The sequence below is a fragment of the Neoarius graeffei genome, chromosome 9 (genome assembly GCF_027579695.1).
Source record: "Neoarius graeffei isolate fNeoGra1 chromosome 9, fNeoGra1.pri, whole genome shotgun sequence".
In the NCBI taxonomy this organism is placed as follows: domain Eukaryota; kingdom Metazoa; phylum Chordata; class Actinopteri; order Siluriformes; family Ariidae; genus Neoarius; species Neoarius graeffei.
Genome location: NC_083577.1, coordinates 72,953,736 through 72,968,344, shown reverse-complemented (window position 1 = coordinate 72,968,344; position 14,609 = coordinate 72,953,736). Strand labels below are relative to the sequence as shown.

The following is a 14,609-nucleotide window of genomic DNA, read 5'->3' as shown; positions in this document are numbered from 1 at the left end:
ACCCTGGGGTCCTTTATGAACTTGGCAACTATTAGATGCCTTGCTCTTGGAGTGATCTTTGTTGGTCGACCACTCCTGGGGAGGGTAACAATGGTCTTGAATTTCCTCCATCTGTACACAATCTGTCTGACTGTGGATTGGTGGAGTCCAAACTCTTTAGAGATGGTTTTGTAACCTTTTCCAGCCTGATGAGCATCAACAATGCTTTTTCTGAGGTCCTCAGAAATCTACTTTGTTCATGCCATGATACACTTCCACAACCATGTGTTGTGAAGATCAGACTTTGATAGATCCCTGTTCTTTAAGTAAAACAGGGCACCCACTCACACCTGATTGTCATCCCGTTGATTGAAAACACCTGACTCTAATTTCACCTTCAAATTAACTGCTAATCCTAGAGGTTCACATACTTTTGCCACTCACAGATATGTAATATTGGATCATTTTCCTCAATAAATAAGTGGCCAAGTATAATATTTTTGTCTCATTTGTTTAACTGGGTTCTCTTTATCTACTTTTAGGACTTGTGTGAAAATCTGTTGATGTTTTAGGTCATATTTATACAGAAATATAGAAAATTCTAAAGGGTTCACAAACTTTCAAGCACCACTGTGTATATATATATATATATATATATATATATATATATATATATATATATATATAAATAAAAAATCTCCTTCTCACCCCCGGGGGGGGTGGTATCCATGTCATCCTCAAGCTCGGGTCCTCTACCAGAGGCCTGGGAGTTTGAGGGTTCTGCGCAGTATCTTCGATGTTCCTAGGACTGCGCTCTTCTGGACTGAGGCTTCAGATGTTGTTCCTGGGATTTGCTGGAGCCACTCTCCCAGTTTGGGGGTTACTGCCCCAAGTGCCCCCACTACCACGGGGACCACGCAACCCTTGACCTTCCACATCCGTTCCAGCTGCTCTTTCAACCCTTGATACTTCTCAAGTTTCTCATGTTCCTTCTTCCTGATGTTGGCGTCAGCTGGGATCGCCACATCTATCACCACCACCCTCTTCTGCTCTTTGTCCATCACCACTATGTCCGGTTGGTTAGCCAGGATCTGTTTGTCAGTCTGGAAGCTGAAGTCCCACAGAACCTTGGCCCTGTTGTTCTCAGCCACCTTCTGTGGTATGGCCCATTGGGACTTGGGTACTTCTATTCCATACTGGTTGCAGATGTTCCTGTATACTATCCCAGCCACTTGGTTGTGCCTCTCCATGTACGCTGATCCAGCTAGCATCTTACACCCTGCTACTATGTGCTGGACTGTTTCAGGGGCTTCTTTGCACAGTCTGCATCTTGGGTCTGATCTACTCTGGTAGATCCTGGCCTCTATGGCTCTTGTGCTTATGGCCTGTTCTTGTGCTGCCATGATTAGTGCCTCTGTGCTGTCTGTCAGTCCTGCATTATCCAGCCACTGGTAGGATTTCTTGATATCAGCCACTTCCTCTATCTGACGGTGGTACATATCATGTAGGGGTTTGTCTCTCCAGGTTGTCTGTTCCTCCTCCTCCTCTGCACTCTCATCAGGGTTCTGCTGCCTGAGACATTCACTTAGCAGTTCATCCTTTGGGGCCATCTTTCTGATGTATTCTCGGATTTTCGATGTTTCATCCTGGACCGTGGTCTTGATGCTCACTAGCCCTCGGCCTCCCTCTTTCCGCTTAGTGTATAGTCTCAGGGTGCTGGACTTGGGGTGGAACCCTCCATGCATGGTGAGGAGCTTTCTAGTCTTGATATCTGTGGCTTCTATCTCCTCCTTTGGCCAGTTTATGATGCCAGCGGGGTATCTGATGACTGGTAGTGCGTACATGTTGATGGCTCGGACCTTGTTCTTACCATTCAGCTGACTTTTCAGGACCTGCCTTCCTCTCTGGAGGTATTTGGCTGTGGTTGACTTCCTTGTGGCCTCTTCATGGTTTCCATTAGCCTGTGGGATGCCAAGGTACTTGTAGCTGTCTTGGATATCACCTATGTTGCCCTCTGGTAGGTCAATCCCCTCAGTCCGGATCATCTTGCCTCTCTTTGAGACCATCCGGCCACACTTGTCCAATCCAAATGACATCCCTATGTCATCGCTGTAGATCCGGGTGGTGTGGATCAGCGAGTCTATTTCTCGCTCGTTCCTGGCATACAGCTTGATGTCATCCATGTAGAGCAGGTGGCTGATTGTTGCCCCACTACGGAATCGGTACCCGTAGCCGCTCTTCGTGATGATCTGACTGAGGGGGTTCAGGCCTATGCAGAACAGCAGTGGTGATAGCGCATCTCCTTGGTATATGCCGCACTTGATGTTGACTTGGGCAATGGGTTTTGAGTTGGCCTCTAGGGTTGTCTTTTATTTATATATATATAATTTTTTTTTCTTCTGGATTAAAAAATTATATAGATACTTAATTTCCTATCAATTAAACTAATATACACTGGAATACTATTCCACAGTTTAGGGACAATACAAATAAAACCATTACAAGCTACAAAAAGGACACCAGTGAAATGTTGTGGCAATGATGGACCTCCTAAAAATTGCTGCCATAATCATAAAAACCTGTCCTAAAATTCTTAAAAATACACTTCTCCCATGTACTCTGCATCCTTTCTGCACTTAACACATTTTGCCTTTTCTCTTTACTCCTGCATACTGTAATGATTTATAATTCCTCTGTCTCATGTCACCCAGAAGAGGATGGGTTCCCTTTGTGTTCTGGTTCCTCTCAAAGTTTCTTCATGTCATCTCAGGGTGTTTTTCTTGCCACTGTCACTTCTGGCTTGTTAATTAGGGATCTAAATCTACTTCCGGGTTTCTGTAAAGCTGCTTTGTGGCAATATCTATTGTTAAAAGCCCTGTACTAATGAACTGACTTGAAATTTGAATTGATGGATGTTTGATTAGCACTTTTTCTTTTTACCTCAACAGAATGAAGCGATGACTGGATCTCATACACAGAACAGAGTTTTTTCCAGGATAACGTTGGCTATAATGGAAGATACAGGGTGAATATAAATATAACTTAATATATAGAAGATATTAAACGGAAGACTGTGAGTGGCCACCCACATGCTGTGAACATACCAAGGTCTAACACCAAGCTCTGTCTCTGTTCCTGTATTCCTAGAACAAGTAGGATGTGGAACTCTCTATCAACATCTGTATTTCCCACTGCTCCAATGCAGTATACGAGGGTGGGCTGAAAAGTTCATAGCCTGACTATGATGCAGTGGTTGAATTTGACCAAATGTGGTTTATTTTTCAACATAGTCTCCCCTGTGGTCCACACACTTCCTCCATTGGTGTTGCAGCACTTGGATTCCCATGGTATAGAAGCTCTCATCCTGATGCTCAAAAAAGTCCTTAACAGTAGATATGACCTCATCGGTCCGATACTGCTTCCCAGCCAAGTGGTTTTTTTTCCATGTTTGGGAACAGAAAATAGTCAGATGGGGCCAAATCAGGAGAACATGGAGGGTGATTGAGCAGTTCAGAGCCACAGTCATGCACAGCAGCCATTGCAACCACAGACTTGTGAGCAGGCCCATTGTCCTGGTGAAGCAGGACCCCCTTTGTCAGTTTTCCAGGCCGTTTTGACTTGACTGCCTTTTGTAGCTGCCTCAGCAAGTTGGCATAATATTCATCATTGATAGTTTGGCCTTTCTGAAGGTAGTCAATGAGCACAATGCCCTTTGTATCCCAGAAGGCGGAGGCCATCGCCTTCCCTCACGACGACACGACCTTGGCCTTCTTTGGAGGGGGAGAAGATGGGTGTTTCCACTGCATGGACTGCCGTTTGGTCTCTGGCTCGAAGTGGTGGACCCAACACTCATCTTGGGTGAGGAAACGTTCAAGAAAACTGGCTGAATCTGCTTCAAAAAGTGCCAAGTTGGCCTGTGACATGGCCAGTCTGGTGTGCTTTTGATCAAGGGTCAAAAGCCGTGGCACCCACTGAGCAGAAACCTTCGACATTCCAAGTTCGTTGTGAAAAATGTTCTCTACTCGTTCACAGGAGATGCCTACAGCATTAGCTAAATGATTAACAGTTAAATGTCTGTTATCCATCACCATGTGATGAACACAGTCAATGTTTTCTTGGGTGGTGGCTGTGGCAGGACATCCAGACCTTGGATCGTCTTCAAGGCTCTCCCTACCCCTCTTGAATTCAGCTGCCCACTTTTTCACAGTTGATAAAGCTGGAGCATCATCCCCTAATGTAGCAACCACGTCAGCATGAATGTCCTTGGGGGCTAACCCCTTTTTCTGCAGATATTTGATAACACCACGGTGCCAAATTTTATCCATATTCATGAAATGTCTCTAGTACTACTTTTCAAAGTCCTGAATTACTTGTCCAATGTGGGTTTATCTGAAAATAAACAAAACAGTTAGTATCAGGAAAGGTTTATTTTAATGCATGGCAAGTTTCATTTCTGTAGCATAACTCCATCATCAAGCTATGAACTTTTCAGCCCTCCCTTGTATGGATGCATTTAAGACAGCTACTAATGCATGTAATTTGGACTTAATTAAATAATGTTGTCAAATTGATTGGTCATTATTGCTTATTTGTGATGTAATAGTAATGTGCCTTGTGCCATGGGTCGCTTTTCATCTAGTTTGTTGACACCATCAGGCCCTTGAATTACTTCCATAAAAAAAAAAAGATATGAAGTTTATCTTCGAATGGTGAATATATTCATGAGTAAGCGAGCGAGTGAAAATATTTTCAACACAAGAAGATGAACTTCATATTTTCACATCACTGTGTAATGTTCTTTATATTATATGGGCACATCCATAAAAAAGCAAGTTAATCAAAAGAATTTTCATTTTGAACCGGTTCTCCATTTTGACAACACGTGTCTAGTTAGTGGGAAAACACTGGGAGTGACGTCATCAGAGTGAAATATCGGGAAATATGTTACTCAGATCCGCAATGTATTTCATATGAAAAATGCAAGTTTTTCAACACAAGAAGATAAACTTCATATCCTCAAGCCAATGTGTGATTTTCTTTTTATTATATAGACACATTAACAAACAAGAAGTCCCCAAATTTATCAAAACAATTCATCAATTTCCTCATGAGTGACATATAGAGATTTATGTCACGGTTTTGGTTCTCCATTTCCCGGATGTAGCTCGTATGAAAAATACGAGTGGCATATTTCCCAATAAAACACTCATATCCATATAGTATTGTGTGGAGCTGTGGTATTTTATCTGTAGTATAATGAGTAGTGTATGGTGGAGGTACAATGGTTGTATATTTTGTGTGCTTGGTCATTGGTTATGGATAATGAACTATTATCCAGGACTAAAGACTAAGCTGCAGAAAGAGTCCTGAAATTTCATTTCCTATCATATCATAGCAACATAGCAGTTTGTCTTTTGCTTTCGCTCAAAGAATGGTGAGCATCATAATTGTGATAAAAGACTCGGTGGTATAGTCTGGAAGGAATCACTTTTTTTGGGGGGGGGTTGCTGCTTTACCAGATGTATGACAATGTAAATGATCTCAGCCAGTGTTTTAAAATAATATAATGTAATGCATTATCTGGCCAAAAGTTTGTGGACACCTGACCATCACAACCACATGTGCTTATTGAACATTTCCAGTTTATAATTTGTCTCTCCTTTGCTCTTTAAATAACCTCCACTTTTCTGGGAAGGCTTTCCAGTAGATTTTGGAGCATAGCTTTGGGGATTTGAAATCATTCAGCCACAAGAGCATTTGTGAGGTCAGGCACTGATGTCAGGCGAGAAGGTCTGGGGTGCAGTCAGTGTTCCAGTTCCCAGAGGTGTTCAGTGGGGTTGAGGCATTGTCATGCTGGAACAGGTTTGGGCTTCTTACTTCCAGTGAAGGAAAACTGTAATGCTACGGCCTACAAAGACATCCTATACAATTGTGTGCTTTCAAATTTGTGGCAACCGTTAAGGGAAGGCCCACATACGGTGAGATTTCAGGTGCCCAGAAACATTTGACCATATTGCGTGTATATAGTATACAGGCCAAAAGATATGTATAATTCATTCATTTATGATGAATTAATATGGGCGTGATAGTCAGGTGTCCATTTACTTTAAATTACTTTTTGTCGCTTGACTCTTTGTTGTCCTTTTAGGTGGTACAGGGCCAATTACAGCATGGCAGAAAAATTAGAATGGGGAAAAGGTTTGGGCTGTGACTTTGTGATGAAAAGTTGCAAATTCTGGATTGACCAGCAACGCAAAATGTAAGTTATACATAAAGTATATCTGCATTTTAAGTCTTAGTGTAACCCCTGAGCCAGGTTGATCATGCTTTGGTGGAAGACATTTTACAATATACATATACAAGCAGGCCTGAAAAAAAAAAAAAAAAAAAAAAAAATATATATATATATATATATATATATATATATATAATATAAATATTATATTTTAAATCCAGTTTATTGTGCTTTTAATTTGTAGGAATATCCATGATTTTTTGATTCTGTGATTGTTTTAACCATAATTTGTCTTCAATCTTTTTATCTTTTATATTTAAAGTACTTAAAGATTTTGGACAAAACTTGGGTATGAGTTCTGTAGATAGACAGCTAGGTAAAACAAAAAAGATGAAGTAAACTTTATTGATCCCTGTAGGGGAAATTAATGATTGTTCGATTGGAAATTCAATTGTATTTTGGTTCTATGATTGGAAATTCAATATTGTAGATCAGAGGTTTTAGAGTGAAGCTGTTTCTAAATGTGATATTTAACTTTTTAACTTTGTTTTTAAATGATTTGGAACTATATGGACATAAGGAAGTGTCACTAACTAAATATGCTGATGACTCTATTTTAGTTTCTGTGTCAAGAAATATGCCAGATAAATCTGATATAGCTCTACAAAAGTTTATGGCCTGGACCAAGGAAAACTCTATGCATTGTAACACCACTAAATGTAAGGAATTAGTTCTATGCAATAAAGGTAATGCTTTTCATTTTTCTATGCTGTGTAATATCAGGCAGGACAGTAGTATGCCTGTTTTAGGAGTAACTTTTCAGAATAACTCTAAATTTAGTGTTCATGTTAAGGAAAAGCTGTATGAAACGAAAAAAAATTGCCTATTTGTAATTGGAAGTCTGTGCGAAAAAGGTTACACGCAGGATGAAGTAGATCATCTCTTTTAATGCAATCGTTCTCCTGAAAATATTGTATGGCCTTCCGGTTTACGCTGCTTGTGTTTCAGATCTTCCCGTTGTCCAGTGCTTTTTAAAAAGATGCTATAAGAGACACGATACATCAATTAGTTTTAACATCTTGGAGCTTTTGGAGAAGTGTGACGGCCGCCTTTTTAATAAAATTAAAAATCGAGACCGTCCTTTACATAGCTTCCTCGCTAATTATAAAGAATCATCTGAGTGCCTTAGAAATAAAACCTGTATAAGACCTAAGATAAACACTGAACGTTTTAAGGATATATATTTTTTTAATAGGTTAATATTTAAATATAATAGCTATATATTGTTCCTTTTTTAGATTTTGTAGTATTTTTCATAATTGTAAATATTGTAATTATTGCCCATTGTTTTTTAATTTATCTTAATTTGTAACATCTGATATGTAATTTTATCAGATTAAATAGACTTTTATTATTATTATTATTATTATTATTATTATTATTATGTGCAGGAGGCCCACGCTGACCCCATACTGTGACTCTGTGCGAGGCACGCCTCTACAGCTCTCCTGCAGGCAGGACCAGCTGGCAGTGGCTGTGTGCAACCTGCAGAAGTATCCTCAGCCTCTGCCACGAGAATATCAGGTAAAATATAAATAATGCAGCAACATTTGGCCGACATACCACCAGTTATACCACAAAGGTGTGTGTGTGTGTATATGTATATATACAGTATGTGTGTGTGTTGTTTATATATATATATATATATATATATATATATATATATATATATATATATATATATATATATTCCTCTCAATAACTGCTGGCAACCGGCGATTTTGCCGCCTACAAGCGCTCCATTGCCAGCTACTCAGTGGTTTTTCAAAGAATTGAAATTCATAAGTTTACACTTCATAAAAATAAAATTTTGCATTCAGGATAACTCAGATTTCACCATTTAAAGGGATAGTTTGGGATTTTTGACATGAATCTGTATGGCATCTCCATCAATAGTGTCGTGCAAATACACTGACTTACCCCTGACAGCATCCTGAGAGTCCAGTTCTTGTCCAGTTTTGGTCCAGACGAAAGTAGTCCGGCAAGTTTGTTGGGGTCACGAAAGTAAAACGTTTTTCGTCTCAAAACAGTATGTGTTCAAAAGAGTGATATATTTGCATCACAAAACCGTTGCCAAATAAAAAGTCAGACCTCGAAATCGCTTGGCACTATTTTCTCTCCCTTCTTATCACTGCGCGCTGCCGGCTTCATCCAGCTGCGGCTCCAGCTTCAAGGATAAGCTGGAGCCGCATAAGTAGGAGTCCCGGCGGGTGGTTTGTATTCGATTCGTTTATATCCCGACCTTGTCAGCTGTCAGATTTATGTTCATGGACCCGGTAAGCTGGTAAATAATATTTATTTATTTTTTTCTTTACCAAATTCTAACAGAAAACGAGAGCACCCGAAAGGGAAAACCGAACCGAGCCGCCTCAAGGCTGTAATGCAAATTGCTTTCCTCCTCAGTATACAAGTGCGCTTCCATGGCAGGGAGTCATTCAGGATTCAGCCATGACACGGAGCAAAAACATGGCTGAATCCTGAATGACTCCTATTTGTATAAATAGGGCACTACATAGGCAGCAGTGGTAGTTTCTTTTTCCCTGCCATGGAAGCGCACTTGTATACTGAGGAGGAAAGCAATTTGCATTACAGCCGTGAGGCGGCTCGGTTCGGTTTTCCCTTTTGGGTGCTCTCGTTTTCTGTTAGAATTTGGTAAAGAAAAAAATAAATAAATATTATTTACCAGCTTACCGGGTCCATGAACATAAATCTGACAGCTGACAAGGTCGGGATATAAACGAATCGAATACAAACCACCCGCCGGGACTCCTACTTATGCGGCTCCAGCTTATCCTTGAAGCTGGAGCCGCAGCTGGATGAAGCCGGCAGCGCGCAGTGATAAGAAGGGAGAGAAAATAGTGCCAAGCGATTGCGAGGTCTGACTTTTTATTTGGCAATGGTTTTGTGATGCAAATATATCACTCTTTTGAACACGTACTGTTTTGAGACGAAAAACGTTTTACTTTCGTGACCCCAACAAACTTGCCGGACTACTTTCGTCTGGACCAAAACTGGACAAGAACTGGACTCCCAGGATGCTGTCAGGGGTAAGTCAGTGTGTTTGCACGACACTATTGATGGGGATGCCATACAGATTCATGTCAAAAATCCCAAACTATCCCTTTAACATCTACATTTTCAAAATTTTCCAGGGGAGGACCCCCGGACCCCCCTCTTTTTATACATCGCGGCGGCGGCTAACATAGCCTCCGCTCAGTTTACGCTTAACATGGACCCCAGACGTCCGCTATTTAGCGGAATTCTGCTATTTTTCTAGCCAAAGTATTGTTTTTTTAAATCTCTTGTATATCCATTAAAAATATGTTTAAGTAAAATGACCAGCAGAATACGTTCTGATTTGGTTTGCTTGTTTAGCGATGTTTTCGTCGGCTTCGTTTGTTCTCGTTGACATTCGGGAACACTCGGAAGTTAAATTGATGTAAATGCCGCGAGACTGTACGCGATAGAACGAGAAAACAATATGGCTGCGCCCATTTGCTAGAAAACGTGTTTTAACTCCGTTCGTGCTTTTGTTTCTAATGCGTTGAACTTAATTCAATATGTCGTGGAAAGCGTAGTTGCGCTTAGCCAGAGAGGAAGTTGAATCCAAGAAATTAATGAATGTGGTGAATACAGAACTTGAAACAAAAGCTCATGCGAACAGAGTCGCCAAGAAACTATCCAAAAGAGGACTGCAGGAACATCAGAAAAAGCAGAAGGAAAGATCAGAGAAACAAAAGCAGAGAAAACTGGAGGAAAGATCACAGAATGCACCCCAGAAAAGAGCATTAAATTCCTCTGCAGTGAAACCTTTCAAAAAAAAGAGAGGTTTAAATCAAATATCTCCAATATTTGCTGTACATTATGTATATATCTAATATTACTGAATCATTGATTTCTGCTCATATTCATGATTTTTGAAAAATGAATGTGGCTTATATTAGACTAGTATTGACATTAACTCGAAACAAAAAAAATAAATGAGATGAACTATGGATACTATTGTTATATTATAACAAAATCAGTGGAATATTTGGGCAAGTATATTCTTCAAAGCTACATTTTCGTCTAATTTTTATAATTTTTTTTTTGCCACTTATGTCATAGATTACAAAATATAGCATCAAATAGATACACATTATTGTTAAATTCTATTGATTTTCTATGTTAAATCTATGTAAAAAATATGTTCTATAGCATCTTTAAATGTTAAAATCTCAACAGCTTCAGGGGGCTTTGCCCCCTGTACCCTCAGCAGGGGCGCTGCCCCTGCACCCCGCAAACCTTGACCCATGCTGATAGTTTCTTACATTCCTCTATTTTTTTTAATTACTGCTGGGATCCCTGGCTTAACCTCTGCCTACTACTCTTTCTTACTTGCCCCTTTCTCAGAAATATATTGAGAGGGCTGTATCTATCTATTGATCGATCGATCGATATATATAGGCGGCACGGTGGTGTAGTGGTTAGCGCTGTCGCCTCACAGCAAGAAGGTCCGGGTTCGAGCCCTGTGGCCGGCGAGGGCCTTTCTGTGCGGAGTTTGCATGTTCTCCCCGTGTCCGCGTGGGTTTCCTCCGGGTGCTCTGGTTTCCCCCACAGTCCAAAGACATGCAGGTTAGGTTAACTGGTGACTCTAAATTGACCGTAGGTGTGAATGTGAGTGTGAATGGTTGTCTGTGTCTTTTGCCGCTTTTCCACTACAAACGCGGCTGAGTCGGGCTGAGCTGTGCCGTGCTGAGTCGGGCTGAGCGGGGCTGTTGGAGTTGCATTTCGACTACAACCGCGCTGAACCGTGCTGGCTAGAAGTGGGTGGACACATTGGGTGGAGTTAGCGAAAGTGGGTGGACGTCAGGTGATGTCGTTAAGCAGCGCAAACAGTGACATCAGTGAGCTTTTAAGCGGTAGTCTCACAACCCGGATAGTAAACAATAAACATGGAGGACATGGAGTCCTTAGTGTTGCTGGTCTTGGTGCTGTGGCTTGTTGTCACCGACAACGCGCACAGATACTGGCAAGAGCGTATAGATGAGGCGAGGCGCATAAGGCTTCAGAAATTCTTGTAATTCGTAATTCTTCTTCTTCCGGGTTTGCGGTGTTTACAGATCCCAGCGCGCTCGCGGGGCGTGTGTGGGCATGTGAGGACACTCCTCCTCACCAATCAGTGCACAGGGGAGTGTCTGCTCACGCCCCCAGCCTCACTCGGCACGGCTTGGCTCGCTTCAGCCCCACTCCAAAACGGTGCGAGTTTTAGGGGCTAAGCAGGGCTGAAGCGAGCCGAGTCGTGCTGGTTTTTGGTAGTCGAAACGCAAGCCGTGTCGGGCTGAAGTGAGCTGAAGCGAGCTGAAGTGAGCTGAAAAAGGGTAGTGGAAAAGGGCCTTATGTGTCAGCCCTGTGATGACCTGGCGACTTGTCCAGGGTGTACCCCGCCTTTCGCCCGTAGTCAGCTGGGATAGGCTCCAGCTTGCCTGCAACCCTGTAGAACAGGATAAAGCGGCTAGAGATAATGAGATGATTTTTATATATATATATATATATATATGCATGCATGCACACCAGTCAAAAGTTTGGAAACACCTTCAAATTCGATGTTTTAACTAAAAGACACTTCGCGTCTTAAAGTAATGACTGACTGTTATTTCTCTTTACTTAGTTGAGTGGTTCTTGACATAATATGGTTTACTACAGTTGTTGAACAGGGCTATTTACTGTATTTTTATTATTTACTCTTTACTGGTTGATGGTGTCAAATGCATTAAGAAGGCAAGAAATTCCATTTTTGACTAGACACACCTGTTAATTGAGAAGCATTCCAGGTGACTACCTCATGAAGCTGGTTCAGATAATGCCAATAGCGTGCAAAGCTGTTATCAAGGTAAATAGTGACGACTTTGAAGAATCTAAAAGATGAAACGTTTTTAACACCTTTTTTGTTTACCATATAATTCCATATGTTCCATATGTTATTTCATAGTTTTGATCAGTTCAGTATTGTTCTACAATATAGGAAAAAAAAACATCGAATTTGAAGGTGTTTCCAAACTTTTGACTGGTACTGTGGTGCTGCAACAGATTTTCGAATGACACATTGATCCTCAAACTGACCTGGCGACTTGTCCAGGGTGTACCCCGCCTTTCGCCCGTAGTCAGCTGGGATAGGCTCCAGCTTGCCTGCGACCCTGTAGAAGGATAAAGCGGCTAGAGATAATGAGATGAGATGAGACATTGATCCTCAAACTTAGTTTTAATCTTCACTGTTTCCCATTAGCAGAATTTTCTGTCTGAAAATTGTTGTGTTGAGTAATTTCAAGTGTGTTCTGCCATCTACAGTATTTTGACAGTATACTTGGAGTGGCTGAAGAGGATTTACCCTTTTATGGAGGGTCAGTGGAGATTGCGGACTTCTGCCCCTTCAGTCAGGAGTTCAGCTGGCATCTGAGTGGAGAGTACCAGCGCAGCTCCTTCTGCAGAATTCAGGAAAACCAGCCAGGTGAGACACCAGCCATGTCCATCCTTTGCCTTCCCTCATTATCATGTGCACAAGATAACACATGGGTATTATCAGCTCCTTTGTGATGTTTAGATTTTTTTTTTTCATATTTCCCATCATATGTAATTCTGAAATCATTAGGCTTTCTTGAACTTTCTATTCTGCATGTATCTCAACTACAAGTTTAAAATTATAGCATTTAAAAGTTGGGTTACAAACTGAGATTAAAGAGAGCTATCCATCATCTGTAGCCGCTTATCCTGTACAGGGTCACAGGCAAGCTGGAGCCTATCCCAGCTGACTATGGGTGAGAGGCGGGGTACACCCTGGACAAGTCGCCAGGTCATCGCAGGGCTGACACATAGAGACAAACAACCATTCACATTCACACCTACGGTCAATTTAGATCCATCACTTAACCTAACCTGCATGCCTTTGGACTGTGGGGGAAACCGGAGCACCCGGAGGAAACCCACACGGACACGGGAGAACATGCAAACTCCACACAGAAAGGCCCTCGTCGGCCACGGGGCTCAAACCCAGAACCTTCTTGCTGTGAGGCGACAGTGCTAACCATTACACCACCGTGCCGCCTGAGATCAAAGAGATTTACAAAGTGAATTGGCTAGGGTGACCAGTATGTTTGTTTCACTGTAGAATGCTGGCCATGATTGACTGTGTGAGAAAATCACACTTAGCTAGCAAGGATAGACTGACTATTTTTTAGTTCTGTATTTGTTAAACTGGCTCTTTACCCAGTATAATACCCAATCTTTGCAGGAAGACTAAGTAGGATTTTAAAGTAAATAAAAACACTTCTACATTCTGGTGAAATATATTTATGGTTCTGAAAGTAGAGGTGTCAAAGTATACTGTATGGCGAAAGTATGTGGACTTCAACCCCACTGAACACCTTGGGATTTAATTGAAATGCTAATTGTGCGCTAGTCCTCCTTTCCCAACGTCAGTGCCCAATCTCACTTAGGCTCTTATGGCTGAATGGGCAATGTCTGAATCCCTACATCCATGCTCGAAAATCTAGTTGAAAGTAGTTACTACAACAGCAAAAAGTGAGGATTAAATCTGGGGAATGGGATGTTCAGAAAGCATGTACAGGTATGATCGTTAGGTGTCCACAAACATTTGGCCATATAGTATAGTTAATGGGTAGAAATTTTCTCCCAATCAATGATACTGTCCTAACATATATAATAGGAAACAAGCACAGTAGTAATCAGGACTGCCAGTGATGGCATTGAAGTGTTCTTCGAAGATGAAGACAACCTGAAAGATGCACTGTCTTTTAAATGAAATTTTGGACCGATTTGATTTAAAGACAATGATTGCCAACTATAAATATATTGACAAAAACAGCAAAACATACCCAGACAGTATTGTCAGCCTTAATAACAAGCCTGTTGAGACTGTCAAAATATTCAAATACCTTGGCGATGAATCAATTAGATCAGCTGGTTATGCTGAAATTGATTTACGCATTACTGTGGCTGAAGCTAAATTTAACCAACTTCGTCAAAAGCTGACCAATCACAAGGTTTATCTGAAGACACCCGATGTCCGTACATAGCTGTTCAGGGCCAATCACCTGTCCAGTTGCCAGAACGGACTGAAATATCTCTGGCAAACCTACTGATTACGAAAACCACAAAGTATTATCTACGATCTAGACCAAAGGTAGCCAGGCGGAAGTCCCCCCCAGACTCCATGACGAGCCAGCGGGAAGCTGGAGCATCATCACAGACTGTTGGCTCTGATATGTTTCGCCTTCCTACCTTTAAACCATTAGTAGTATCAACATACAATGTGTGTACTCTCCACCAGAAAGGGAAG

The 14,609-nt window shown here is 41.4% G+C and overlaps 1 protein-coding gene across 2 annotated transcripts in view; it reads left to right on the top strand.

Moving 5' to 3' along the window:
* The window catches only part of lmln (leishmanolysin-like (metallopeptidase M8 family)), a 45,287-nt gene that overhangs the window by 21,151 nt on the left and 9,527 nt on the right, over positions 1–14,609 (top strand). For both annotated transcript variants that reach the window (XM_060928853.1, XM_060928854.1), the window contains exons 11-14: positions 2,928–3,004; positions 6,128–6,238; positions 7,666–7,798; positions 12,602–12,761. In XM_060928853.1, coding sequence (XP_060784836.1) covers positions 2,928–3,004; positions 6,128–6,238; positions 7,666–7,798; positions 12,602–12,761 — 481 coding nt within the window. The remainder of the gene's footprint in view (positions 1–2,927; positions 3,005–6,127; positions 6,239–7,665; positions 7,799–12,601; positions 12,762–14,609) is intronic.